The sequence below is a fragment of the Uloborus diversus genome, chromosome 5, assembly GCF_026930045.1.
Source record: "Uloborus diversus isolate 005 chromosome 5, Udiv.v.3.1, whole genome shotgun sequence".
In the NCBI taxonomy this organism is placed as follows: domain Eukaryota; kingdom Metazoa; phylum Arthropoda; class Arachnida; order Araneae; family Uloboridae; genus Uloborus; species Uloborus diversus.
In genome coordinates, this window is record NC_072735.1 from 93,647,419 (window position 1) to 93,675,060 (window position 27,642).

Below are 27,642 nucleotides of genomic sequence, written 5' to 3' on the forward strand. Positions count from 1 at the left end.
CTTAAATTCATGGTTTTGGGGTTTACAGTAATTGATGAGAAGCACGTTCTTGTTTGTTTGTGTTTGCCCGCAATTTCAAGTGCTTAAAGCGAATTTATGTCATGCAAGTGTAAAAAACAACTGCTCTTAAATAACTTGTGGATGCTTCAAAAATAAACTTATCTGCACATCGATGTGTAAATACTGCAATGGAAAATGCTATGTATCTGTGTAAATTACTTGTAAATTCAAACGTTTTAAAATTATCTTCCGTATAATCATTGTACATATCACTTACTCAGATTTGTTGTAGTTTTAGTCGTAGTTTTTGCAATAGTGAGTTATATTTCAATAAATAACAATTTTATTAATAATAACAATCTTTTTATCTTTATTAACATAGCACTAAACTTTTTATTGCAGTAATTGATAATTTATTCCTCTTACATCGTTTAAAACATAGAACAAGCGCTTCAAATCGTCTGATAAAAAACTTACAATTTGTTTTAAAGCGCTTAATAATAAATTTTGGTGCTCTATGAACAACGCTATGCTGACCTTAGGCTAAACCCTAATATTTTCAGATTTTCATGTCTCATTAACATAAGGTAGTTTAGCGAACAATAATATGAAAAGTCGCTCAAAGAAATTTGATTAAATTTTGAAATTATTTTGGGAAACTGGAGAAAAATAAATCGTTTCTTAGAAATAAACTATTAACTATTGCTGAAGTCGAAATTGTTAGAGAAAAATATGATGGAGGAATTAGAAGTATTAAAAATAATCATTAGGAACATTTGGCCGATTATCAACAGCCGATTAATCGATGTTCGGGTCCCTAATTAGCATCCATATAACTGTAATGGTTATTAATTAGCGACTTTTCTCGTAATTTGGCAGACCTGAGTAAGTTCGAAGTTAGACAAGTTCAGCAGATAATACTTGAAACTAAAGCTTTTTTTTTTTAATTTCCTTTTTTTTTTACATCAGTCATATTTTTTACATTTTAGTCGTTTTTCTGCTGAAATAGTAGCAGTTTTTTTTTTACAAAATAGTCGTTTTTGTCTTATTTTATGTTAAAATAGTCGTCATAGTCTGCAACTCTTCAAAATAGTCGCAATGGTCGCTTTTTTAGTTGGTAGTGGCAGCCCTGCAACAATAATAGAAACAGGACAAGTAGGTTTAAAGAAAACCATTATGTTTTCCATTGTAGACATTATTTCTCCTGGTTTAATGCATTTAGGAATAATTTTTTTTTTATGAAAGAAAAAAAAAATCATTTTAATTAAAAGCCTCAGTTCAAACTTACATGGAAAATACTCAATGAGACACATTTTAATAATTTCATAAAAATGAATGTTTATTGATTCATTTCCGATCGATCCACCATTCTTACATGAGACTTCTTTTATTATATTGGGATAAAAAAAATTCTTTGAAAGGTGAAAATTTGGCATTAATTAATTTTTTTAAGAGCACAGTGTTACATGAATGTTTTCTGTTCTGATAATTTTATACGTTTTCTTTTCTTGCTCTGACTGCATCATCTATCGGGAATACAAAAAGTGTGCAGGTATAAGCACAATTTTATGCCTACTCTAAGTGTTCTTGGACTTTTTTAGTCATTTTTTTTCTCTTGTTATTTAAATGTTCTAGTGTTAAGATATTTTTACACTATACATCGCTTCAATGGTACATAATCGATCTCAATAAATCTTAAGTAATTAAACAAATTAGGTAGTACATGAAGTTGTGGTTGAAATATGTTTTTTGGATCATTTTGAAATGCAAAAGACTGAAAAATAAAGACAATTAAAAATTATAAAAGAGTTATTTGGATTTTTTTCCCATGTAGTTTTAGAAAAACTTAGTTGGTCTGCCTTGTATATTTATGTAACTAATCGAAAAGCTGCATATATAGAAAAAAAGAGAAAGAAAAAAAAAACTATAACTATCTTGCATTACTTTAATAATTATAACTTTCTTAATTCATTAAATCTGTAATTTATCTATAAAGCTTTGCTAAATACTTTGCATCAATTATATTTTATTCTTTGCAATAATATGTAAAATTTATGAAAACATTTGGGAGAAGCAATGAAATTTTACAAAAAAAAAAAAAAAAAAAAAAAAAAAAAAAAAAAAAAAAATGTTTTTTAAAAAAAAAAAAACCACTTGGTTTAAACCGTGATTTAAATTCATTTATTTATTTTGCACTTTCATACAGAAAATGCTTTAACTTGTAATTGCTTGACAGGAACTTAGGGCATCATGTTGGCACCTCTCACTGCATTCTCATTATAAAAAAATAATAATTTAATGCAAAAATTAATTTTTTAAGATCCTTCCTACACCTTATCTCTGTAGTCAATAATTAAAAATAATTTTTCAAAAAATGTCGGAAATGACGGAATTTTCAAAATAAATACTTTACTTGGAGCAATTCATTTTTAACACCAATGACATACATGAATAAACGTACACACCTTTAAATGAGATCTAAATAACATTTTGAATATTAGTGGTAACAAAGTTATAAAAGATTATGTTGGAGGAGGAGGGTAACAATATATAAATTTTGGTAATCATAGTAATTCATAAAATTATGTAAAAAAATACTAATGCCAAAAAAAAGCATTAGTTTTTCAATTAACTGCAAGTCAAACATCTTTAAAATCTTGGAAGCCAGGACTCAAAACTTTTTTTATTGGTTGATTTATTTGTCATAAAAAGATGCTTAGTTGGGAGAAAAAAAAATAATATATAATGTGCAATTTTCTTTTCAATTTTATCACTTAATCAAAAATAAATAATGCACTTTCACTCTCAATTGGACATCCATTTTAAAATTGTTTGAAAAACTTAACTGATTTGTTTTTTTGTTTTTTTTTAACACCTCTTCATCCACGTTTTGGCTGAAATTAGCCTTCACTATCCTTTTTACGATATGGACTATTTATTGATTTAAAAAAAACTATTTAACTAATCAAGCGAGAAACTCAAGTAAAATAGATTAATTTTCTTCATCTAGAGTGAGTATAAATGGAAGTACCAAACACTAATGGTTGGTTATTTGTCAGTTACTAGATTACTATGAATTAGCACGACAAAAATTACAGAAATGATTAATTCTCTGCTTTTAGTCTAACTAAAGTAATCTTTAATTACTGCAGCTTAATCGAGTTTTCATGATATAACCGCTTTAACAAATAAAACTAATCAGCAAACAGCCTATCCTGACCTAAGACACTTCAGTTTTTTATAAAACGAAAAATGTCTGTAAGCCGAATCTGTATTTGATGATAACTTAAAAAGTAATGGTGATAGTAAACAAAAGGGTGTTTCTCCGCATGCGAGAGGATTTAGTTTAAGTTTAAATAATTTTGCTCAATAAACCAGAGTCTATTCAATGTGGATAGAAAAAGGACTCTAGCTCTGAATCCAGCCCGACTGGTCCTGAGAAATAAATACCAAATTCATTTTAATGTTTTCAAAATAAATTTTCTAAGAAATAAAAAGGTTCAATAGAAACTTTTTCAAATGTATAAGCAAGTTAAAATTTGACTAACTTTCCCATGTAAGACTTCAACCAGGGCCAATAAGAAGCCATGTCATCTTAGCCAGGAACTAGGGGTCTGGCCCTTTGAAGGCCCCGGCTCGAAATTGAAGTTGTTAAATATTTGTAAGTATTACGTAGGGCCTGACAACCGAACAGACAAGGAACCTGCCTTTGGTCTCAGCAACCCTGAGTTCAACTATAACATAATCATTGAAAAAAGTGTCTTTTCATGCATACAATTAAGGATTTTCTCACAAACTGCAACTTTGTACGTTTGGATGATGCGTTGCATCCAACACATAAATGCAAAAGGAAATTAACAAATGCAGCATAGGATACATTATAAAATTATGATGAAAAAATAATAATAGGACTAATGTGTTAAAAGGTGAGTAATTTTTAAAGAAACTAGGGGGCTCTGCCCCCTGCTCGTTAACACTCACCAACCCCCCAATGATTGCTTCTCAATCTTATTTGATTCGCAAATATTTAAATTGTCAGTTAAAAAGAAACAGATTAAAAACACATTATGAGCTCCCTTTGGATCAAAAAACACCCCTTCCCCGGGTTTCAAAATAACTTGTACCAACTAGCAGAGCCGTAAGGGCTAAGGGGCTCTTGAGCATTGCAAAACTGCAGTTTTGTATATTCATGGTCCCAGTAATATATTATGCTCTTTAGCTCGGAGCTTGAATTGAGTTGAGCCTAAGATTTTCCGTTAAAATCGAAACCCTTAAAGTTTGTGAATAAGGGAAAGAAGAAACATGCAAATCGAAAAGACGTAGCAGTGGCAACGCCAAAAAAACATCAGTAATTTTAATGGAGATGAGGATTATTAGAACTTGATTTTTAACGGCTTGTAACTTTTTCCTTTGGAGATAAAAGTTCAGTTTTTCGACCATAGATCGAGTTAGATCTGCAGTAAAAAAACAGCCCTCTTTTCAGTGGTGTCAAAAAGAAAACTGTAAGACAATTCCTTCGCTTTTAACTGATAGATTTAATAAAGAAAGTAGTGCCTAAATTTTAGTTAAGTCTAAAAAACTTTGATCTAAAAACGCAAATAACTCCCACCGTATTTAAGTTAGAGCATTGAAACAAATTGCATAGAACGTGGAAAATTCTACCCTTTTCAACGATATATAATATTAATATGTGCAAGTAATTTTTTTATCCTTTAATAGGCAATAATAGGCAAGTTACGCGAAATTTGATCTTAAAAAAATAATTACCAAAAAACTAATTCGAATTTAAAAAAATAAAACCCCAGGTGCACACCCCTGGGGCTCAAAGTAATTTTGTACAAAATTTTAAGGCTGTAGGTGCTATGGGGTCTCCTGGATGCACGTCCGCCACAGACTTTCTTCCAGAATTTTTTTGAAACCTTACTTTTATTTACTATAAAGAGATAAGGAAAAGAAGACACAGAAGAAAATTAAAAATTTATGAGTTTCATCAATTTTTTCAACTGTATAATGTTAACATTGAATCTTTTTCACACATTTCTCACAAAAATGGATTACATTGATTGCATGTTTCACAGACCATTATTATTTATTGTACAATTAGATGACTTTGGATCTTTGGAAGTTTTATGACGTAAATCTAAGTTTTGTTGCGAGGCCCAGGGCCGTGTCCAAGGGGAGGGTTTTAGTGGTTAAACCCCTCCCATTGGGGAAAAAATTAATAAGCCAAATTAAGAAAATGTGTATTTGGTTTTTATTAACACAAATGTAAAAGTTAGTGTGCAGCAATATCGGGGGAAAAAATAAATAAATAAAACTTTTAATTTGAAGTTATATGCAATTTACAACTGTGAGAGCTTTATCAACTAAAATAATACTTTGGAAAAACTATGGAGAATGAACCACAGAATGATTTGTCAATACCAAGCATTATGAACTTGGTACTGTCCAACCACGGATTGCATGAAATTTTCAAACGTCTAAATAAGACTAATCTATGTGAATAAGGGGTTAAAGTAAAATTTTGATGCGCGTATTCCACTCATTTGAATGAGATTCTGCTTTGCAAAAGCTGACATTGGTAAAAAATAATAGATTCGTCCATTTCCGGCTGTAAAACGGATGTTTATTTTTCCATACAATCCGTGGTCAGACAGTACATGTTGCATCAATGAAGATGCGTTGATTGTGTTTGGTAATGTAATTTGCATCTTCAATAAGCTTTTTCTTGTCTAGTATAATAAGCATTACTTCAGTATATGAAGCCTGATATACATGCTACATTATAAAAGAACTTGTGAAAAGTTTTTTAAACATTTTTATTCCATATACTACATAGTAAACAAATTTGAATAGAAAGAAACAAACAAGGTTTTTTAAAAGTTTGAATAAAAAAAAAGCTGTAAAATGATGGAGTACTGCTGTCACTTTCTCAGCCAGAATTATCCTTCGAGTGCGGGAAGGGGGGGGGGGAGTCTTTACAGGTGTATAAATGTCATACTGGGATCGGCAATTTAACGTAAAACTAAAGTTTGTAAGGGATTGAACTCCCTGCCCCCCCAGTTAAGGATGTACTAGTTTTAAAACCCTTCCCTATATGAAAATCTGGACATGGGCCTGGCGAGGCCCCTGGAAATGTGACGCCGTGGGCTGTCGCCCGCTTTGCCCACGCCTTGCTACGCCACTGTGCACACATTTCAAGGTTTCAGTGGCGGTCTTTTTCAATGCAGAAGAAACGAGTTTGAGAATGAAAGAACAAACAATTTTTCTTAATCAATTTATTTTCAACACATACAGGTATTGTTTTATTTCTTATATACATAAATAGTTATTAAAATAATTAGTATTCAGGGTAATTTTTAAGAAGACATTTCTGATGTAGATTTTACACAACAATGCATCAAAAGGAGCTGAATATATTTAAAAGATTTCAAGGACATACTATACCTATATATAATTTAGTTACAAGCACAACTTGAATGCAAGAAACAGAAAAATATATATATAGTTCAGCATGCATGCTGATTTAAAACCAAAATCATTTTATGACTCAAAACATGTAGTATGATCACTATGATAAAATTGAATACATTTTTTAAAACCTTTTCTTGGTAAAGAGGCAGTGCTGTAGTTGGGAGGAGGGAGGCACAAGGAAACCCTCCCCTGAAATATCAGTTTTTTTATTGTAAAAATAATACAAATGTAATACTAACTGGATTCAAACCCCCTTTTCTTTCAATAAGTTTCCCCAAATACTTTTTTCTCCAACTACAGCACTGTAAAGTGGTAAACAACTTAGCAAAAAAGAAATGATAAGTAATATTCAGCACAGACCCAAATAGTAAATCATGGGGGCTTATGAGCCCCCTTGTCCCTTTCATTAAAACCACTTTTGAGGAATAAATGTTTTTGTTTTGAATAATGTTTGCTCATTTGGTTAACTGTGATTTTATACATTTATGTCATTAATTCCAATGAAACATTTTGTGAAGTTAACTATAAAATTTTGATGAATCAAAAAATAGTTTGAATAAAAAATTGATGAAGTAATTTACTATGAGCTGCTATGTTAGTAAATTATTATAAATTCACTTCATGCTTCATTTCTCAGCTAATAATTTAAGATCGGATATTCGGTCAGATAAACCCATCATTTCTAATTTTAGAAGGTCCGGAATCGGGAGGGGGGACAAAGGGTACTGTATTTCCCGGAGTATGCGCAGCTTTAATCGTAAGCGTCGCATCGTAATATTTATGAAGAAAGAAAAAATTCCACTGTATGCGCTCCAACCAAAGTTAAACAATTTAAAAGCAATAATAGTAGCAAAGAAAACTGGAGGGCAATTAAAACAAATGTTTAAAAGCAGTTTTGAAAACTTAATTACTTGTAATTTAGGATTTGAACTCTCCAACCATGGACTTTGCTGATTTTCGAATCGATACCGAAAGTTTCAACATGGCGGATGTAAAATCATGAAGCGAGCATCTTTATAAAACGTTAGGAACTTCCAATGATATAATTACTGCATATACTTGCTTAAATATCAAACCAAGAAACGGTGTTTTTAAAGCTGAAGGATCAGACTTATTTGGGATAGAAAATTCCGAAACTTTTACCTGAATGACACTTGAATATCTAAACATTTTCCCGATTTCAGTTCAAGCCAGTTAACTAAACACGAAAGAAATAAATTGACACACATTCTGGCAATTATTTTATACCACCTACCTGTTAATAAAAGACTTATAATTAAAGTAGAACCCCGACTACATGATAAATACAAGAAATATCGAATTCTGGATTCCTCATTTTTTAAAGAAATATGGAAATTTTAATGATATTAATACAGATTGAAAGGAATGATTAACGCAGAAAACAAATCACGCAAACTAACTATTTCAAAATTTAGGATTACAAAAAAAAATCATACATAGTATTACAAACTAAGCTCATTTCTTATCATTTTGGAAACGTTCATTACATTTTGTTTCCCTTCTTCCTGAAATAGATTATTTTCTTGAAAATGCGGTAAAAAGATTTTAGAAAAAAAACATCGTATGCGCCACACCCGTTGTATCTGATGCATCAGCAATTTCAAAGCTTTTTTTTCTCAAACACCCAAAAATGCGTAAAATACTCACTCTAAATTGTACTAAAGAAACACCAAAAACCACACCCACTTGCATTTAAATAGATTAATTTCCCAAAGCTAGAGTGTCATTTGACCCCCTTAAGTGATGGGCCTGCTGTCAGATAGTACATAACATCCAACCAATGTCAATTACACGACACATGAGTATGCTTATCTCATAACTGTTGCATAGACAAAATCACTTCTTTCACAAGTATTTTCTGATTGAAAAATATTTTCTGGCAGAAATAATGCAGCAAAACAGTGTTGTAAACAGTTATGAGGAAATCAGTGCAATGACTTTCATAACATAGAGCAGCGGTTCTCAAACTTTTTCGACTCACAGCACCTTTTGAAGAATAAAAATTTACTTATGGTAACCTAGTCTATCTATATTATATAAGATAAGTGCAAGTGCCCCCAAGGTTCATAGCCTAATATTTTGCTGATTTATGGTTGAATTTCCTCTAGCTTTTGCAAAGTCATCAGATGACTCATATAAAAATAAGACAAAAATAAAATTGAATGAATATTCAAGTATCAATAATATTTTCAGCAATTGTAACAAAGAAAGGCGATCAACCTTATTAGGAGCATATGTCTCCAATAAGGCCAGCTATGGGCAAAGATTACTGCACACGGAGTTGAGTACAAAAAATTGCCAAAATGTACTTGCAAATTAAAAGGAATTGAAAAATTCTAACCAATATAACAACATATTAAAATACACTTGATAACCTTAAAAAACATTACCAAAAGTTCTAGAATGATCAATCATCACATTTGGTACAACTGATAATGTTATAATGTTATTTTGTGCTCCCCCCCCCCCACACACACTCATGCACACAGTTCGCGTGCATATGTGCAGGATATGCAGCATAGGATTACATCCTCTACCGAATACTCTGGTTATACTATAGGAGCGCAGGAGTGCTAATAAGGCAAACCATAGCCTTATTGGGCTAAAATCTATTTTGTGAGGTTATCAAATCACAGAAATAAATGATGGTAAACAACATTTTTCCTGTTGAATTCATCAACTAAAAAAAAATAAGGCTTTAAGACCAATTAACTTTTTATACTAGTAAACCATGTAGAAACAGAACTTACCATAAAACAAGATGAGGTAGTTTTGACACCAGTCCTCTATGCACTGTTACATAGCTGCACAAAGAGTTGATGCGCTTTTGCTGCACTAAAAACTGCTAGTTGGTAACGCTTTATCATCAGTTAGACTTTCTGATGACAACAAAGTCATGATCTAGGAAAATTTTGCTAAGCTACACCAAAAATGGGAGGATGTTTTTTTTTGGTCTACATGGCCGAAGTTGGAGCACCCACCCCTTACTGTATATACATTGATATTGATACCACGGACGACACTTTGTGGCACCCCTTGCTTTTTCTTACAGCAACTTAAGGTGTCACGGCACCCAGTTTGTGAACCCCTGACATAGAGACTATAACAAATACAGGTTTAAGTTTTTTTGTTTCATAGTTCTGGCTGGAATAAGATGTAAGACATTGAATATATATATATATATATAAAGTGATGCAACAGATCAATTTGAAGATGATATTGATAGTTTGTGCATAAGTATCATAATAAATATTAACAGTGAGAGTTTGATTTGTAGTTTAAATTCAGATTATTCTAATTCTATTTTCTTACAATAAATTGCAGCAAATTTTTGGCACTTTCACACTTAATTATTCATTTTTTTAACATGAAAAAGATAGTATATTCTGTCAATTTATTTCACTTTATATTTTAAACTTCATTACTATTATTATTCACTTATTTGTGTTGAATTTGGTTTAATAATCTGAAAATTAAAGGTCAAAAGAAATGAAGTCAAAAGCATTGAAAGAATAAACAACTTATTTCTCATTCAACACTGTGCAACCCGTTTGGCAGCAACAAAAGCACCATATTGCATTGAAATAAAATATATTTACAAAATACTGAGAAAAAGCAACCACATATGCTTTTTTCATCATTTTGCATTCTTTACAGATTGGTAAAATATGTAAACAACAAACAATAAACTTTGAAATCATAAAACATTTTTGCAACAAATACGTATATTCTAAAAAACATGCGCTGAAGAATTTCCCAACAGTAGTGAAGATACAATGAAAAACATTGGAATGCATGTAAAGTTTTAAATGCCAAAAATGATTTACTTTGCCATTCCTTGAAACTTTGTGAAATCACCATTTAGTGGAGAAACTAACACTTTCAAACCTTGTTCTGAATAACTGGAAGCAAAGAATCAATTTGTAAAAGAACGCCATCAATAAATGGTCTCTGCAAGGCACTCACTTCCAGCATGGATTTGATTAAATTGTGCATACCACTAGAATACCTAGAAAACATAAAAGAACATTCTTTTGAAACTTTTCTACAGAAATTTACTGGAAAAAAAAAACTGTGTGTCCTAAATACAACATAATAGAAGTGAAACTTTAAGCTTTTCTTTTTTTTTTTTACATTCTGAACTGTCACTTTACCTGCATGCTTTCTCTCACACCATGCTCTTGTTCTTTCTGCGTTGGCTGAGGCATATTCACGACGAAATTGTATATTTTAACAGGGGTCAGAGTGGTGATTTCAAAAATTTTAGGACACGGTTTGTATAAAATTTTAAAACATTTTTAGGACAACAAGTATCAAGTTTTTTAACTTAAATGCAATTGTAAGTTTGATTTTTGTAGCGGATGATAAAATGTTTCAAATTCAATCTTGAAAATTACAATAGAATGCATTCAATCTTTTATTCTTTAACACAGTGACCACTGCATACCAGTAGGATAAATGTATGTCCAATTGCTTCTTTACTTGCCTTGTTGTTGTTGAAAAAATACCCTTAATAAGGAGAAATAAAAATTATTTTTGAATAAGAACCGACTTATAAAAACTAAAACGAATTAAAAAGTGAAAAATAATTGGCCACTTACATACGATTTATTACCCAAATCTATAAAGCAAATTTATTTTACAACTCCAGTACAAAAATCAACTAAACACCCGATTATAAAATAAGCACTGATTATAATTACTATACGATGAATCATTTTAATACATAATTAATTATATACAACTTCTTAATTCTTAATAACCTTTTGAAGTCAGGGCCTCCTATAAACTACTACCTAACGTAATTGAGTTTGTTTAGCTTTAAAAACTAATTTCGCATTTAGTTAAATTAGTGTTTAACTCAGGATTCGGTGGGTTGTCAGTTACATTAAGTAGTAGTTTATAGGAAGCCTCGACTGCGAAAGGTTATTAAAATTTAAGAGATTGTACATAATTAATTAAGTATTAAAATAATTCATCGTATAGTAATTATAATCAGTGCTTATTTTATAATTGGGTGTTTAATTTAGTGATTTTTGTACTGGAATTGTAAAATAAATTTGATTTATAGGTTTGGGTAGGCAATCGTATGTAAGTATGATCAATTATTTTTCACTTTTTAGTTCGTCTTTGTTTTTTGAAATCGGTTCTTTTTTTACTAAAAAAAAATTATTTTTTGCTTTTTAGAGGTGTAAATATAAAAGCAGTACATAGAGTAGAGTATGTGGTACATGACCGAGAAGTCTTCTTTAGGTACATTTAAGAGAAAGCATCGAACACAAGAGTCTGAAAACAGTTTAGATGAGCACAACAGGAAAAAAACAGAGCAAAGTTTCTCAGAGGCTTCCGAAAACTGAAGAAAGGCTTTTTTGAAAGCGTAATTATTTACAAAGAAAATATTGCCTTTATCATCAGAGTTTGACTTTATCAAAGCATGTTTCCGAAAGCAAATGCACGAGTCACTAAAAAACAACAGAAATTGCTTTAACTTGGCCATAAAATTTGAACAGTTTCTTTGATTTTTCAAGGATTCCATCTTCATACACTGACCTGATGACCATGGGATCACCTGGGAAGTTTTCCTTTTCAAAAAAAAAAAAAGTTTTAAAATTGGTCTATGCATGTTTGATTTTTCGGGGGAGATATACAAAAAGAGTCCGACGAACTGAGAATGCCTTTTTTAAAGTGGATTAAGAAAGAGAAAACTATGCGCATAAAATTTTATACGATTGGTACTAAAAACTTATCCTTGTTCCTTTCAAGGATTTATTTGTGTGCTAATTAAGTTAGAGCAATTGAATGTTAACAGTTTCCCAAGCTCATTTACAATTAACAACGGGCTTTATATTTAATTGTTTAATGGAAAAATTAGATGAAGTTTATTGTTTTTTGCATGTAACTTTCTTCTGAAGATAAAAATGGTCAAGCAAAGGTTTGGGACCTAAGTTAGACCAAACCTATCCATTAGACAAAAAAACCATAAAAATCGTTTCACTAAGCGAGATGCTATGAATTTACCAACAACAAAGCGCAAGTATGAAATTTGAAGTTTCCTTGATTTCTCCAAGATCCAACATACGCGGACATGACCATTAGATGACCGGGAGAAGTATACCCTTTGAAACAGAAAAAGAATTTTCCTAAGAATTTTTTCTTCCAGGGGTCTTCCAGTAATCAGGGAGCAGGGTACATAAAAAAAATCTAACGAAGTCTGTTAATTAGTATTGCAATAACTAAATTAAACTAACGGCGTCATGAAATATTAAATCTAGAATACTTCTCAAACTTCAGAAATTGGACACCAGTTACGATACATATATTTAGGAATATAAATTTATCCGTCGGAGGAGGGGGTGGGGAATTTTCATCTTCAATTCCCCTTGAATTGGACACTAAATATATTTGAAAGTAAAATATTTAAAAAAAAACTTAAGACTAAATAAACTTACATGAAATACACCGCCAGCTCAGTCATTTCCAGCCGAGGACTGCAGTTTCGTGCTTATTAGCACTCAACAGCCCGGCATAGGAAAGTGACTGAGCTGGAGATGGAAAACCTCACATGGAAGCCAAGAGGGCCAAACAAACCGGTAGCTAATGTAGAATTAGCACAGACCAGCCAAGTGACCGAAGCAATGGTTCGGTTCAACTCGAAAATTGATGGCAAGGCATGGTATATTCAGTAAATTACTGCCCATTAGCTAGGGCTAAAGCAGAAATACATGAAATACACCGCCAGCTTAGTCCTTTCCAGCCGAGGACTGCAGTTTCGTGCTTATTAGCACTCGTCAGCACCGGTGCTAATTCTACATTAGCTACCGGTTTGTTTGGCCCTCTTGGCTTCCATAAGAGGTTTTCCATCTCCAGCTCAGTCACTTTCCTATGCCGGGCTGATGAGTGCTAATAAGCACGAAACTGCAGTCCTCGGTTGGAAATGACTGAGCTGGCTGTGTATTTCATGTATTTCTGCTTTAGCCCTAGCTAATGGGCGATAATTTACTGAATATACCATGCCTTGCCATCAATTTTCGAGTTTAACCGAACCATTGCTTCGGTCACTTGGCTGGTCTGTGCTAATTCTACATTAGCTACCGGTTTGTTTGGCCCTCTTGGCTTCCATAAGAGGTTTTCCATCTCCAGCTCAGTCACTTTCCTATGCCGGGCTGATGAGTGCTAATAAGCACGAAACTGCAGTCCTCGGCTGGAAATGACTGAGCTGGTGGTGTATTTCATGTATTTCTGCTTTAGCCCTAGCTAATGGGCAGTAATTTACTGAATATACCATGCCTTGCCATCAATTTTCGAGTTGAACCGAACCATTGCTTCGGTCACTCGGCTGGTCTGTGCTAATTCTACATTAGCTACCGGTTTGTTTGGCCCTCTTGGCTTCCATAAGAGGTTTTCCATCTCCAGCTCAGTCACTTTCCTATGCCGGGCTGATGAGTGCTAATAAGCACGAAACTGCAGTCCTCGGCTGGAAATGACTGAGCTGGCGGTGTATTTCATGTATTTCTGCTTTAGCCCTAGCTAATGGGCGGTAATTTACTGAATATACTAAATAGACTTATTTATTAGCAAAAACATATATATATATATATATATATATATATATATATATATATATATATATATATATATATATATATATATATATATATATATATATATATATATTAAATTAATTCAACTCTTACCGTAACAAAATACTTTTAATTTATTGATTTCCTACATGAGTAATAAATACATTAGTAAGAATATAATCAAAATTTCAGGCAACTTGTCGCTGTAAAAATCAAACATCCCGATGGCGTGCAAGACAAAACCTCTCTGTCAAGAAAGTGCACAAAAGTATTGTTCAAGACAAAACTTCTGCCTTGAAAATATATTGTTCACGGCAAAACTGTGCGACCTATGACGTATCACTCAGCTGATGCAAGCTCGTCTACGTAGCCACAACCTGTGAAACTTAAAGTTTCTGAGATTTCTCCGGGACCCCTCATGAGATCAAAACAAAATTACCATGGGACCATCTGGAAAGTATACGCTTTCAAACAAAAAAAGAATTTCTCAAATCGGTCCAGGGGTTTGGGAGTAATCCAAAAACATACATAAAGAGCCGCAAGACGAAATCATAAGCTCCTTTTTGAAGTCTGTTAAAAAGTAGGGTGCACAAGTCCAAAATTTATTATGTACTCAGGGTTCATACAATTGTGGTTAAAAATAATTCCCTGACTTTTCCAGGTTCTCCAGATTGTTTTTTAGAAAATTCCAGGCTACTTGCTTTATTCAAAATTAAGTTTAAATAACAATGTTTTCAAAATAATTAAAATTGTTTCAAGTAGCAACGTGGAAGAACTGAAATTTTCCCGCTTAGATTTTAAAAAAAATCTTGGATTTTTTTTTTCTTTTTTTTCCTCTCAAAAATTTTAAGTTTTTCTTTTTCTTTTTTTTTACATTTTGTTGAAAATTGTTTTAATTTGTGAACTACTTGTTGAAAACAAAGTACTTTCACCTTTTTTTTTAGCGTTTCTTCGATGCCACGTGTCATGCATAATGTTAGAGTTTTGTTGTAATCACGCAGCAATCTTTTAGCATTCGCTTTTGGTTTACAATCCTCCTTTTTATTTTCTTATTAGTATATAACACAAAACATATTAAGCAAAATACAAAGTTACTTTTCAGTATAAGTGTGATTAACTTATTGCATCGATTGGCATACCATATAATGCACAATAACAAAAATCAATATCTGCCAATCATAGAATAATGTCAATAATTAGTTTTTTTTGTTTTGTTTTTCACATATTAAAGGATGCTTACATTAAAATTTTCTTTTCTAGAAAATAATTTTTTGAAATTCATAATTTATAGCACATTTTATGTTACTTTCAATAGTTTACATTGAGATAACCTCCAATTCTGCTTTTGGAAATTTACATCTACTTCTATCGTGCAGCGACCCAATACGGTGACTAAGTGAAAAATTTAAGATAATAAGTAGATTTTTGAATTTGTAGCATAAAAGTAGTTATAAATTATTAATAATCTTTAAAAAACTCAAATAATTACAATTTTAAATGGTCAGTTTTTGGCACATAAGCTCTAAATCAATCAGAATAAAACAATATTCTGAAGATGAAATTTTGCATTTTTAAAAAAATAAATAAGAAAAATAAAAAAAAATTTAAAAAAAAAACACGTTTCACATTATTTTCAATAATTTACATTGAAATTTTACATCCAATTCCATTTTCGAAACCTTAAGCACTTAAAGTCTTGAGTACCACCTCCTTGGGAATGACCAAATATGATGGCTAATGCCAAAAAATAAGAATAAATCAAAATTTTCTGAATTTGTAGCATGAAAACAACTTAAAAATAATAAATCTTCAGGAAACTAAAATTCAGTTGAAAAGTTTATAGCATATCTGCACCCAAGGCAATGAGGATAAGATTAAGTTTTACGAACAAAATTTTTCATTGATCAAGAAAAGTATTTAAAATAATAAAAAAGTAAATTTAAAAATAATAATAATATAAAATCTGAAATTTTGAATTCAAATTACGTTTTTTGCAATTACAAGTAGGGACAGGACCCTACTCATTGGAGTTATTGTTTCTAGAAATGGCTCATGTCCGCCTCAGCTTGCCCCTCCTCCTAAGCGGTTACGTGTATGTGTATATCCAAGCATGTGTAGGTTTGTGTGTGTGCGTAGAGCTGTGTGTATGTACATAGATGTGTGTAAAGGCACTCGTGTGTAGGACATGGACGCCTCCAACCAGGAGAAGCGGATTCCGGGAGCCAAGCCTGCAGAGGACGATGGTGCTGCAGAGGCCCCTGATCCAAGCTGAAAAAGGCAGGGACATCAAAGACGGTCAAGTGAGAACAATAAGCAATCGTGATTGCTCAAAACAAAAACAGTTTGCAGCACATTTTGTGCTATTTTCATTAGTTTGACTTTAAAGAAAACATTCAATTATGCTTTGTTTTTGGAAACTTAAGCCATTTAAGCATCGTGTCTACTTCCAGCTTGTAGAATGACTAAAGATGGTGCCCAAGTTTCACATATTGCCGGAAATACTTTACTATCAAAAAACGATTTGCCTCAAAATGTTTACAATTTTTTCCAGGAAACATCGATAAAAATGAAGATTAGATCTCATGGCATAAAATTCCCTAGGAAAAAAGTTGGGGAGCAAATTTAGAAAATTCTCTGACTTTTCCATCACATTTTTTGCCATGTCCATTTACCATTCCCTGACAATTCCAGGTTTTCCAGGAGCGTATGAACCCTGAGTACTTGACTCTTATCAGATAATTTAATTATTTTTGATATCTCAGAACCATCAAAAAAATCCCTGTAAATTACAGATAAATAATTTAAAGATGCGAATGAATAAATGTTTTTTTATAGCAACTAAAGCTAAGAAAACCTCCGCTTACGAAATTTTACCTTGGAGTGCATTGGTCGTAGAGTCGCCCATGTATCTCGTTTGGCAGTTGGTATAGATGAACTTTGGCTTCAGATTGAAGCCATATGGGATGCTATTCCCAATTATAACTTTCAGAACCTCTATGATTCGGTGCTAAAATGTGTACAGGCTCTCACACCTGCACGGGGTAGCTGCATTTGATATTAATTTATGCCTGTTAGTTTCATATCATTGATCTGTAGTTTTGTTTGTTTATTTGTAGCACTATGAGTACTATATCAAATAAACTTTATTTATTTCCAATGAGTCCTTCATGTTGTTGCAATTTTCACAAACATGAGTTTATAAACAGAATTGAAAATATTTGGCATCTCTCAATGCTGTTGGAATTTCAACCACAGTTAAATCTAATGTTCACAAAATTATACGGAATAGTTTTACTTTTCAGAAATTCAGTTTTAGGAAGTTTTCACTATTTGAAAAATCTCAACTTTAGTTGATTACTCAGCTTTTGTTTCCTTTTCTCATTAATTTTTGCATCAGTTATTTAAAACTTATATATTTTAACAAATGCTTTCAGAACTAAATATAAAAATGTTTTCTAAAGTTCTCTCTACAGATAATTAGAATGTAAGAAATAAATAAATACCTTTGTGCAGACAAGTAAAAAGAAATAACCTTTGTGCTACAAAGGTTTTGTAGCACAAAATTACAGATTACTGCAAAATTAATATGCAATTTGTGCAATTTAAACGTACATAATTTAAATAACCTGTAATTTTGTGCTACAAAAATGTTGGTTATTTCCTTTTCCTTTTAACTATAATGTAAGGAAAACATACTAGTAGTGGCCAATACTTTAATAGTGGCCACTTCAAGGTTTATATTTGAAAAAAATAGGATTCCAGAAGGTCTCCCAATGGATTCAAAAGTGCATCACGTGTGCAAAAGGTATTACCTCCTGCACCTTTAAACCCATTGGGAAACCTGAAATCCTATTTTTTCAAATATAAACTTCTAAATGGCCACTACTGAAGAACTCTAAGCACTGGCCACTAGTGGTGTACCTTACTTTGGTGTGGTACCTTACTTTGGACATTTTTTTTTGTTTTGTTTTTGTTTTGTTTTTCTAACACAGTTCAGAGGCTCCTTCTAGCTCTGAAATACATACATGCAATTTTCACAGCAAATATGAATCTAACGCCGTTTGCTTTATTGGTGTGTACATTAGGTGCAGAAATGATCATTGTTCAGACTATAATAACTAACAAAACCGAAACAGTAACTGAATGAAATTAGTATGTGTCCCAAGGACATTAGTTTGCATTCCCAAAAATTGAAATAAAATACATACGGTGAAGTCTCAGGAAACTCTATTACTCCACTGACAACTGCAAGGGCCACACTGTCTCCTCTCAGATGTGCAGCATCAAAAGGTGATTTAAAATAACACATTGCATATAAACAGCAACCTAATGACTAAAAGAAAAACAAAAACAACAAATCATTATTTGCTTACGATGAAAACAATAGTATGCACCACACATGTGTGCAAATATATTTTAGATGTAATAAAACTTGGCTATCATTTAAACGCTGATATTTGGCTTCAACAAATTGTTTTTTTTTTTTTTTCTTTTTTGAAGCAAAGTAGAACATTCAAAATACTATCTGCAAAACTCTGCTCTCTCCCTTTCCCTTCCCTTCAAAGAAAAATAATGTAATAAAAGAAGCATATTATATGGAAAACAAATGAAAAATCCTGTCACCCGTAGAAATAAGAATTGAATTCAAATATGCAATGCAATTTACATAAAATAATCATTCCACTCCACCTAAAAAGAGAATTTTAAATCAAAACCCACATTGCAAATACAAAAGAAAAATCTGCTCCCCCTAGAAAAAAAAAATTCATTCTAAAATATGCAACGCAATTTATATAAAACCAAAGGCGATAAAAGTATCTATTTTGATATGAGGATTGCTCTTACCAGAACGGCTCACAGATGGCAGAAATTTTTCCTACTTACTTGACACTTATTGTTATATATTTTGTACAATTCACATAATATATTTATAAATTATAGCCTGTGTTGTTATGATGTATAAGCTATATTATTGTAAAGTTTCATTAAAATCCATTCAGTAGTTTTTGTGTGAAAGAGTAACACATAAACATCCATACATATAAACTTTCAGGTTTATTATAGCAGTAAGACATAAGCTTAAGGTTGAGAGAAATGAAATGACATTAAATAATAAATGCTTTCAAATCTCTTTTCTTTTACATTTAAAATTATAAGCAAAATATTTAAAAAATTTATTTCATGTGAAATACTAATACTTTTATAACACCTAAAAACAGAAATTTTACCTTACGTTGTCAATCTTACTTTTGCTTTTCAGAACAAAGAAAGGCATTAATTTATTATTGGGGCAGTTGCTTGTATGCAAAAAAAAAAAAAAAACTAACAGTCTTTGCAAACAATTAAATAATTAGCTTAAGTGTCTAGTTGGGCACCTATCATTTTAGCTGCAAATGGAAACCCCAAAAATCACTCTTTACTCGTTTTTTTATAGAAAATCAAGATTCTCTTCAATTAAAGCTGAGTGCTAATAATATTTTAAGTAAATGACACATCATCAAACTGATGACAAAATTCAGATTCTGAATACAGCTAAAGTTCGTTGATATTTGGAGAGTTTTCCCATAGAACTCATGTTATAGATTGCTGACATTTCTGTAGTGAATCTCCCATTCTTCTGAGTTATTAAAAACTATAGGTCACTGAAAAAAGTATGTGAGGTAGTCATGTTTCTTTTAATTGGTAATTAAATATGAATGATTTATTTTAATGTTCATTAATTAGAGACATATATTTAATGAGTAATTAATGTAGCCAATAATAATTTCATTCCTATTTTCCAATTATAAAGTGAGGGCCCTGCAAGCGCAGGAGGTTCCCACTTGCAGGTAGACTGAAAAGGTGCTAATTCATTTTTTGCACCAATTTGTTCTAAGAGGCTGGTGCAACTGAAAGTCCTTTATCATTCATTGTGACTTCTAATTCAAGGATTCAGCTGAAATTTGGTATACTAGCAAACCTACACGGAAAAAAACCACTGATTCAATATCAATGGCAATTGCTTGAAGGGGGGCTGATTTCTTTCAATGTTTGTGCAAGTTAAAATCAGTTTAAGTCAACAACATAAACAATGAAAAAACCTTAAAGGTTCACTTTCTGACTTCTGAAATAGAGCTAATAGCAGAAGCATCATGAAGAGAGAGTTCAAACGTATAAAGTTAACAATTAAGTAACATTAATAGTAAAATTTAATATTTATGAGTTTCAAAAAAAAAAGAAATACCCAGATATCAATTCGCTCATCTATAGAAGAGTGACTCTCAACATGAAAAAGTTCTGGTGCTCGATATAACATGGAACACTTTTCAGCAGCCAAATCCTAGGGGTAAAAAAAAAATAGTTAAAACTTTGACAAGATATTTCAAAACAAGTAACTAAACACTCTTGGAAATTATTAAAATTAGTAATTCAGACCTAAATAAACCTAATCAGCATTCTAAAACCAAACACAGTTAAAAATGAGGTCAAGGCTGTAAAAATTTGAATTCTAGACCCAACCACTTTTTCTTGGTTTCATAAGCAAGAGTGTGAACGAATTCATGGGTAAGAAAGTGAACGAATTCATGGCATTCAGGGTTCAATAAATCCCTTGCACCTGTTCAACTGGGCAATTATAACAAATACTTTGGCGACTAGTTCTTTCAGAATGAGAGAAAAAAAAAATACACTACAATTAGAGTTTTTAACCTCCATTTTTAGGCTTTTTTTTTTTCATCCTCAAAATTCCAAACAAAATGCTGTTTTACAAGCAACGTAATATTTACACTAGTAAAAGTTTATATTTTAGAATCATCATCATTTTCTAATTTTCTTCTGCACAACATGTTATGAATGTCTGACGTACCTGCAAATTTATCCAAAAAAGTAAAAAAGTTAGTATTTTCACATTTAATTTATACTTAGAGGAATTTATCCATTCACAGGGTGGCGACAAGAACTGTGAAAAAAAGTTCCCTGACTTTTCCCTGATTTCTCTGATTAAGTTCACCAAATTTCCCTGATTTACGTTACTAATGATAATAGTTTTCTTTCCTTGCTCTACTTGAAATCCATTGTATGTTTGTATAAAATGCAGTATTTTAAACGTTTTTTGTTGTGTAAAGTTGTTGAACTAAAGATATATTTTAAAAATATGCTACTCTTTCAATAAAATGGTTTTAAAAAAAAACATATCAAGTCAATTTTTTGGGGGGAAGAAAACCTATAAAACAGTATATTAAATTTTTCTACAATGGAAAGATTATAGAAAATTAAGAAAAAAAATTACTTTACTTCCAGAAACCACTTAGCATAAGAATTTTAAGAAACTATTAAAATTACTCATAAAAACATATGTGTATTTATGATAGAACTAAAAAGTAATTGAAATTATTTTGAACTAAGTTTTCAAACAATATAATATTTGTTGCAAGAATAACAAGTAATAGTGAAAGAATAGAAGTAATGTAGTTATTATTATATAACTAATTGACATATTTATGCAAAACAGATGAAAACGTTTGACATCCATTCATAGGGAGCTTTTCTCTAATCAAGAACATAGGTTTTAATGAATGAATACAGCATTTTAACAATAAAAAAATAAAGATTTTTACTTAAGTACACAAGTTAACTCTATTTCAAATGATTTCAGTATGTAACGAAAAAAAATCTTAGATTGCTTTTGTAACAAAAAACTTTGAAATGCAAGAAAAAGAAAAAGAAAAAAAAGCAATTAGTTAATTCCAAAATATATAAAAGAATACAACTTGGTTATAAAATTAAAGAATCACTTAAGTCTGAAGAAAAGAAAACCTTTATAATCTGCGGTAACAAATAGTATAACGGCAAAAAAAACATAAGTTTTTTTAATTGAAAGTTCAATTTTAGCAATTAAATTAAAAATGCGAAGAAGTAATAACTTTTACGCTTTTATAATATTAATTCAAAAACCAAAGATTTCTTCTTGAAATCGTGATTACTGTATGCTAATTACTTCGAGACAATGGAATAAAGGCAAAGGAGCTAGGCGTTAATGAAGGCTTCCTCTTTGCCTGTATGGTTGTTTATTTTACGTAGCAATGAAAACGTAATAGGAAATTTCAAGCTAGGTAAAATAAACAACCTAACAGACACAGAAGCAATCTTAGGAAGTTCATCCTGTGGTTAATAAGTAAGATTCAATACTTTGACGTTGAGGAAAAAAGATGCACAAATATGCGGCAGTGTATAATCGCACCTCATTAATTTTACCTTTTTTTTTTTGAACAGATTGGCGGAAAATGCATAGGGAATTAGAGTACTTAATTTTGTAAAGCAAAAAAAAAACTTTTTTTTCTTCATAAAATAAATTTTCCCTGATTTTTTGTTATTTTTTCAAAATTCCCTGATATTTCCCTGACCCTGATTAATAAAGTTCCCTGACTTTTCCCTGATTTCCCTGATCTGTCGCCACCCTGATTCAGTCATTTTTAAATAACATGTACATACAACTAGCCCGTTGATTTAACCAACAACCTATGCACTCCCTACTTGGGAAGCGAACCAACTACTGTGAGATTGGTTGAAAAGCTGGTAGCTTTGTCCAACAGCAACATCCATTTCTTCGAAAAAATCTTTAAGATACATGTTTATCATCAAGAGCTTTTTACAACAAATTTGGTTTCAAGCAAACCCGTCAGTTTGGGATCTATATTTGCCTTAAGTTTCCCCATACTAAATGATGAATTTTCTATCTTAATTTGGGTGGTGCTAAATTTTATAGTTAAGTAATGTACTTTTTAGGTCATAAGAAAATTATACGTACATTTTATAAAGAATATTTTTTTAAGATATTTAGTTTGGTTAATTACTTATTTGTTTATTTATTTCTTTTTAAAAACTTGGGCTGATACTGCAAGGCCCTGCCCTATTACAATCAAAAAGAACAGATCTTTGACAATTAAAACTATGCAAAATCAAAGGAACATATTATTATTTGGAAGCTTTACCTGCAGAATTCTGGCATCCGTAGCTTTCCGAATTTCTTGCCGTGCTTTGCCCATTGAACCAAAATCCATCCACACTGGAGAGTCATCAGTACTCATCAGAACATTAGCTGGCTTAATGTCTCTGAAATGAAAAAAAAATATGTTTACTATAATTGCATGATAAAAAGGATCAAAAACTAAAGTGAAAAATACATATCTGCCAATTTCTGAAATCAAAACCGAGAAGGTTGAACAAAGTTAAGAAAACAAAAATGAAAAAAGAAACTTTTTCGTATTTTGTTACTTCAAAATAAAGCAAAGTTGTATTTTCAATACAAACTCGAGTTTTGAACTTTTGTGTCAAATTGATAGTTTTATAAATGGGACGGAACATTTCTGCTAAAAGCTATAATTACTAGCATAGCACCCAAAATTGATATTTTATGAATGAATTATTTGCTAACTGTATGCTGATTTTGAAATTAAAATGCTAAAATTTACTCTATTTTACTATTAATGTTGTATATTTGGACGATCCTCATGCAGATTCTAAGCATTTTTCATACATATTTCAATATTTTTATGTTGCATGTAATGCAGTTTCTACTCATTACCAATAGATGACAATCATGCTCAGAAGGTGTGCATGTAATGTTTTTGAAAATGAAGAACAAATATTGCAGTAACACATTTATTAATTTTTTACTTTTTCGACTTTAACAAATTCATGTCTTTCAAGTTCCCAACTGAAAACTCTTCACCAAATCCTGAGTTCTAAAGACGTTGCACGAAAAAGCAAAGTACCTCATAAAAAAAATATTTTGATAGTAATCACTGTTTTCTCGACTGTAATATTATTTCCAGTAAGTGAAACTACATGAAATGAAAAAAAAAAGAACGAGCAACTAAAGTAAAACATCAGTAGTGGCCACTTCACACTTACTTTTGTACTTTGAAGAAAGAAATGACCAATGATAATGTGTTTTGTTCGATATGAAATCATCATATTGAATCAATTTTATTCATCAGTTATTTGAATTTAAAGTAAATAATATAAATACTTCGAATGGGAGAATGTCAGATGGCCACAACTGAAATTTTCAGATTTTGGAATAGTCACTGTTGGATCAAATTTGAGGTTCGAGAAAAAATTGATAAAAATTAAACAAGTAGAAATTCTGGCAGTTTTTAAAATTGGGAAGATTTATTATAAAGCATTGGGTTATAAAATGCTCATTGAGTTTTAAGAGGGGCAATTCATATTGTAGACCTACAGTTTAAAAATTTACTTCATGTGGCCACTGCTAGTGTGTTTTAAACCATGAAGTGGCCACTATTGGTGTTTTACCTTATATCATGACAAATTTTAATTGAAAAAGTATTGGTCTTAAATTTCAGGATTGAAGAAAAAATATGCAATACCTGTGAGCTAGAGGATGCGGTTGAGCATTGTGCATTACTTTGATGCCTTCACACATCAGCCTGAAAATTCTTAAAACCCTTTCTTCAGATATGTAACTTTTGTTCTTTGCCCGTACTGTAAGCTCATCTTGCAATGTTCCCTTCTGTAATGCAAGGAAAAAGATTTTACTAAGCAAATTCATGTGCTCCTCAGATATAAAAGAAATTTCAGTGCAAAATTAACCATATTACTTTCAAGTCTGTAATCAAGAGGAGACACTAAAATAGATCTTTTTTAAGATCACTAAGTCCTCAAAAGACATAAATGGTTTCTGATACGCTCAATTTAAATTTAAAAGTCAATAAAATTGTACATCAACACTATAATATATTAAACAGAAATCAAACAAAACTTTTTAAAAAAAGGGAGAGAGAGGGTCTAAAGCAAATCAAGTGTACGGTTTTCAAACTCAGAAGGACCAAAAAAATAATAATTGTAATTTAATTCACAAAATTAACTTTTTGTGATACTAAAAAGCTTGCTTCAAGAGAAAAATAAATTTTTAATGTTTCATTTATTTTCATGTTTCTTCATATCAATAAGAAAGAACATTTCAATTATTTAGCTTCTATAAAACATGAGCATCCAGGCAATGGCGCCAATTGGCCTGGCAATGGCCAATCCATAAACCAGAGGGACTAGACTAGTGCCCTGAATAATTGCCCAGTCAAAAAGTTCAAAAAATATATTCATAGAGCATTTACTTTTTATTCCAAAGTAATGCAAGCAAAAATGTAGGAGATAATGTTTCCTTTTATTAAACCGGGGAAGGTTTTATCTTTCTGGGTGGATTTGGTAAACCCTGCCTTTAATTAAACTGAAACCTAAACTAATTTAAAAAGGATTAGTTAAACTGCCTGCACAAATATAGTTTGAGAGCAATAATATGCATGCTTAGTGAAAAGTATAATATGTCTGTCAACTGTTTGAAAGAACAAAATTTGAAACAAAAATGTATAACTCAACATTAACTTACGGTATTCAAGAATCATAAATGAATTTATAAGTCATGATGATAGTAAAGTAACTTAGCCACTTGTTCTTTTTTATTAAAATTACTAGTTGAGTTGGCCGTTGTCGCTGTGTCTATCTCGAAAATAGAGCTTGTATCAAGGGACGCAAGTTCTAACAACCAATCAATGTTAAATTTATGATTAAAAATTTTATTTTAGACTTCTTCCGATTTTTTTAAAATTCCAAACTTCCCTCCCCCTCTTCCATATGAACTCCTGAGCATCAAAGGAACTTGGTGCCAAATTGGCTAAGATCTGACGTTAATTATGGATTTGTATAAGGAACACACACACACTGCCACTACATCTATTTTTATACAGTGAAATCTGATACAATGAAAAATCCGTTGCAACGAACAAAACGTTAAATCCCATTTTAAAACCCATTAAGAGAATGTGTAAAAATTCTTGTTTTAACGAAACAATTTTTCAAAAGATTCGTAACAACGAAATGTTTTTCTCAACCGCAGTTTGAATATTTTTCAGTTCTTGGCAGTTTTCGGAAATTAAAAGACGACTTTCACAAGTCATAAAGTGAAAACTTTGTTTGTACCTTCGAAACAGAGCCATTCAAGGTAGTGATATTCAAGGTGGAAATCTGCTCATGTTGAAATGTAAGCTGATGTGAGACACCAAAAGTCAATGTCTAGCCATGGGCAGTTGGTTGGTTTCTATGAGCCACCCCTGAGGCACCCTGCGAATTCGCAATGGGTCAGGAAGATTTCAACTTTTCTTGTGGTCAGTAAAGTGACATTCATGAATGTCCTCGGGAATAAATTTCTTAGACAAAAGAGAATAATATTTCCTGTGAAGACAGCCAATGAATAAAACATCAGTGTTCAATATTTTCCTCTTTGTTTTTTCATTAAAAAATTTATATTTTAGATCATTAGTAACGGTAAATGTTGTATATTTAGTTCTATTAGAGTGTAGATCATCAAAACTAACACCTTTATAAAAATAAAGACAGTTTTAAGGCAATTCTGTTACAATGAATATTCTGTTACAACAAAACATTCTATTGGTCCCTTGGTGTTTGTTGTAACAGGATTTTTCACTTGATATGTATAGATTTCAAAAGTGCAAAAAGAGAACTTTCAGTTTCAGCAATCAATTGACTTTAAAAAAATAATAATAAAAGATAAATAAGCCAAGACGTCATTTTTCAATAAAATATAAAATTAAAAATACATACTTACTCTATAATATGGCAGAAGAAGTCTAACTTCACTTTTGTTGGGGTTGAGTCCATCATACCTTTCAGCTAATGCAACATCAATGCATTCAATAATATTTGGATGGTTGAACATATTGTGGTACTCAGCTTCCTTCATTGCATTTCGCTCATCTTCTTTGCTGTGGCAAGGTATTCTCTTCAGAGCATAGAAACGATGTGATTTTTGATCTTGAACTAAATCCACTATGCTAAAACCCCTTAAAAAAGGTAATCAAAATTTTAAATTAAAGGCTTCAAATTACAGTCAACACAATTTTAATATTTTACTGGCAGCAAAAGAATAAACTTTTTCTGTTTCTGTACTATTCACAGTGTGTTATGCAAAATGACTGCTAAAGAAATAAATACTTTTGTACAACTAAGTAAAAGAAAGTTAAATGTATAAATTTATTATTTTTCGGAAAATTGTGCATTTCATGATGTTGTTCTTACTTTTAGAACGACTGCTGTTAAAAGTGAGATTGAAAAATGATTTTCCTTGAAATCCCAGTACAAATGTTACAAAGAATACAGATATAAAGAAATATGTATTATAACCAAAGAAATTTTCCGTCCCGATTTCATTAACATTACCATGCTTGCATTCCATCACAACAAAAATCTCGTTGCAACAAGCAAAATTTGTGCTCCCATGAAGTTTGTTGCATTGGGAATTCACTGTATTTGAACAACATGTTATAAATATAAATAGTTTCACCAGAGCTGTGGAACAGCTAACTAAAAGACCTGTACTTCTAAAACTGAACTTTTATCACCTAAAGCAGGGGTCTTCAACTCCTGGCCTGCTGAAGATATTTTGGTGACTCAGAAAACATTTTTGACTAAATCAAAAATAAACTGTTTCGAAAAAGAAAAAGAGAGAGGAAAATACCAAAGGAATAAAACAAAAGAAAAAGGTCCAAATCAG

The 27,642-nt window shown here is 31.3% G+C and overlaps 1 protein-coding gene across 1 annotated transcript; it reads right to left on the reverse strand.

Annotated features, from left to right (window-relative positions):
* Positions 1 to 6,275: 6,275 nt before the first annotated feature.
* LOC129223019 (serine/threonine-protein kinase 16-like) lies at positions 6,276 to 27,409 on the reverse strand. The gene is made up of 7 exons (XM_054857583.1): positions 27,309 to 27,409; positions 26,698 to 26,932; positions 24,446 to 24,588; positions 23,045 to 23,165; positions 20,299 to 20,394; positions 18,284 to 18,408; positions 6,276 to 10,504 (listed from the first exon to the last, which is right to left on the reverse strand). The coding sequence occupies exons 1-7, from the start codon at positions 27,407 to 27,409 to the stop codon at positions 10,378 to 10,380; spliced, it is 948 nt and encodes a 315-aa protein (XP_054713558.1). The 3' UTR covers positions 6,276 to 10,377.
* Between the last annotated feature and the right edge of the window lie 233 nt (positions 27,410 to 27,642).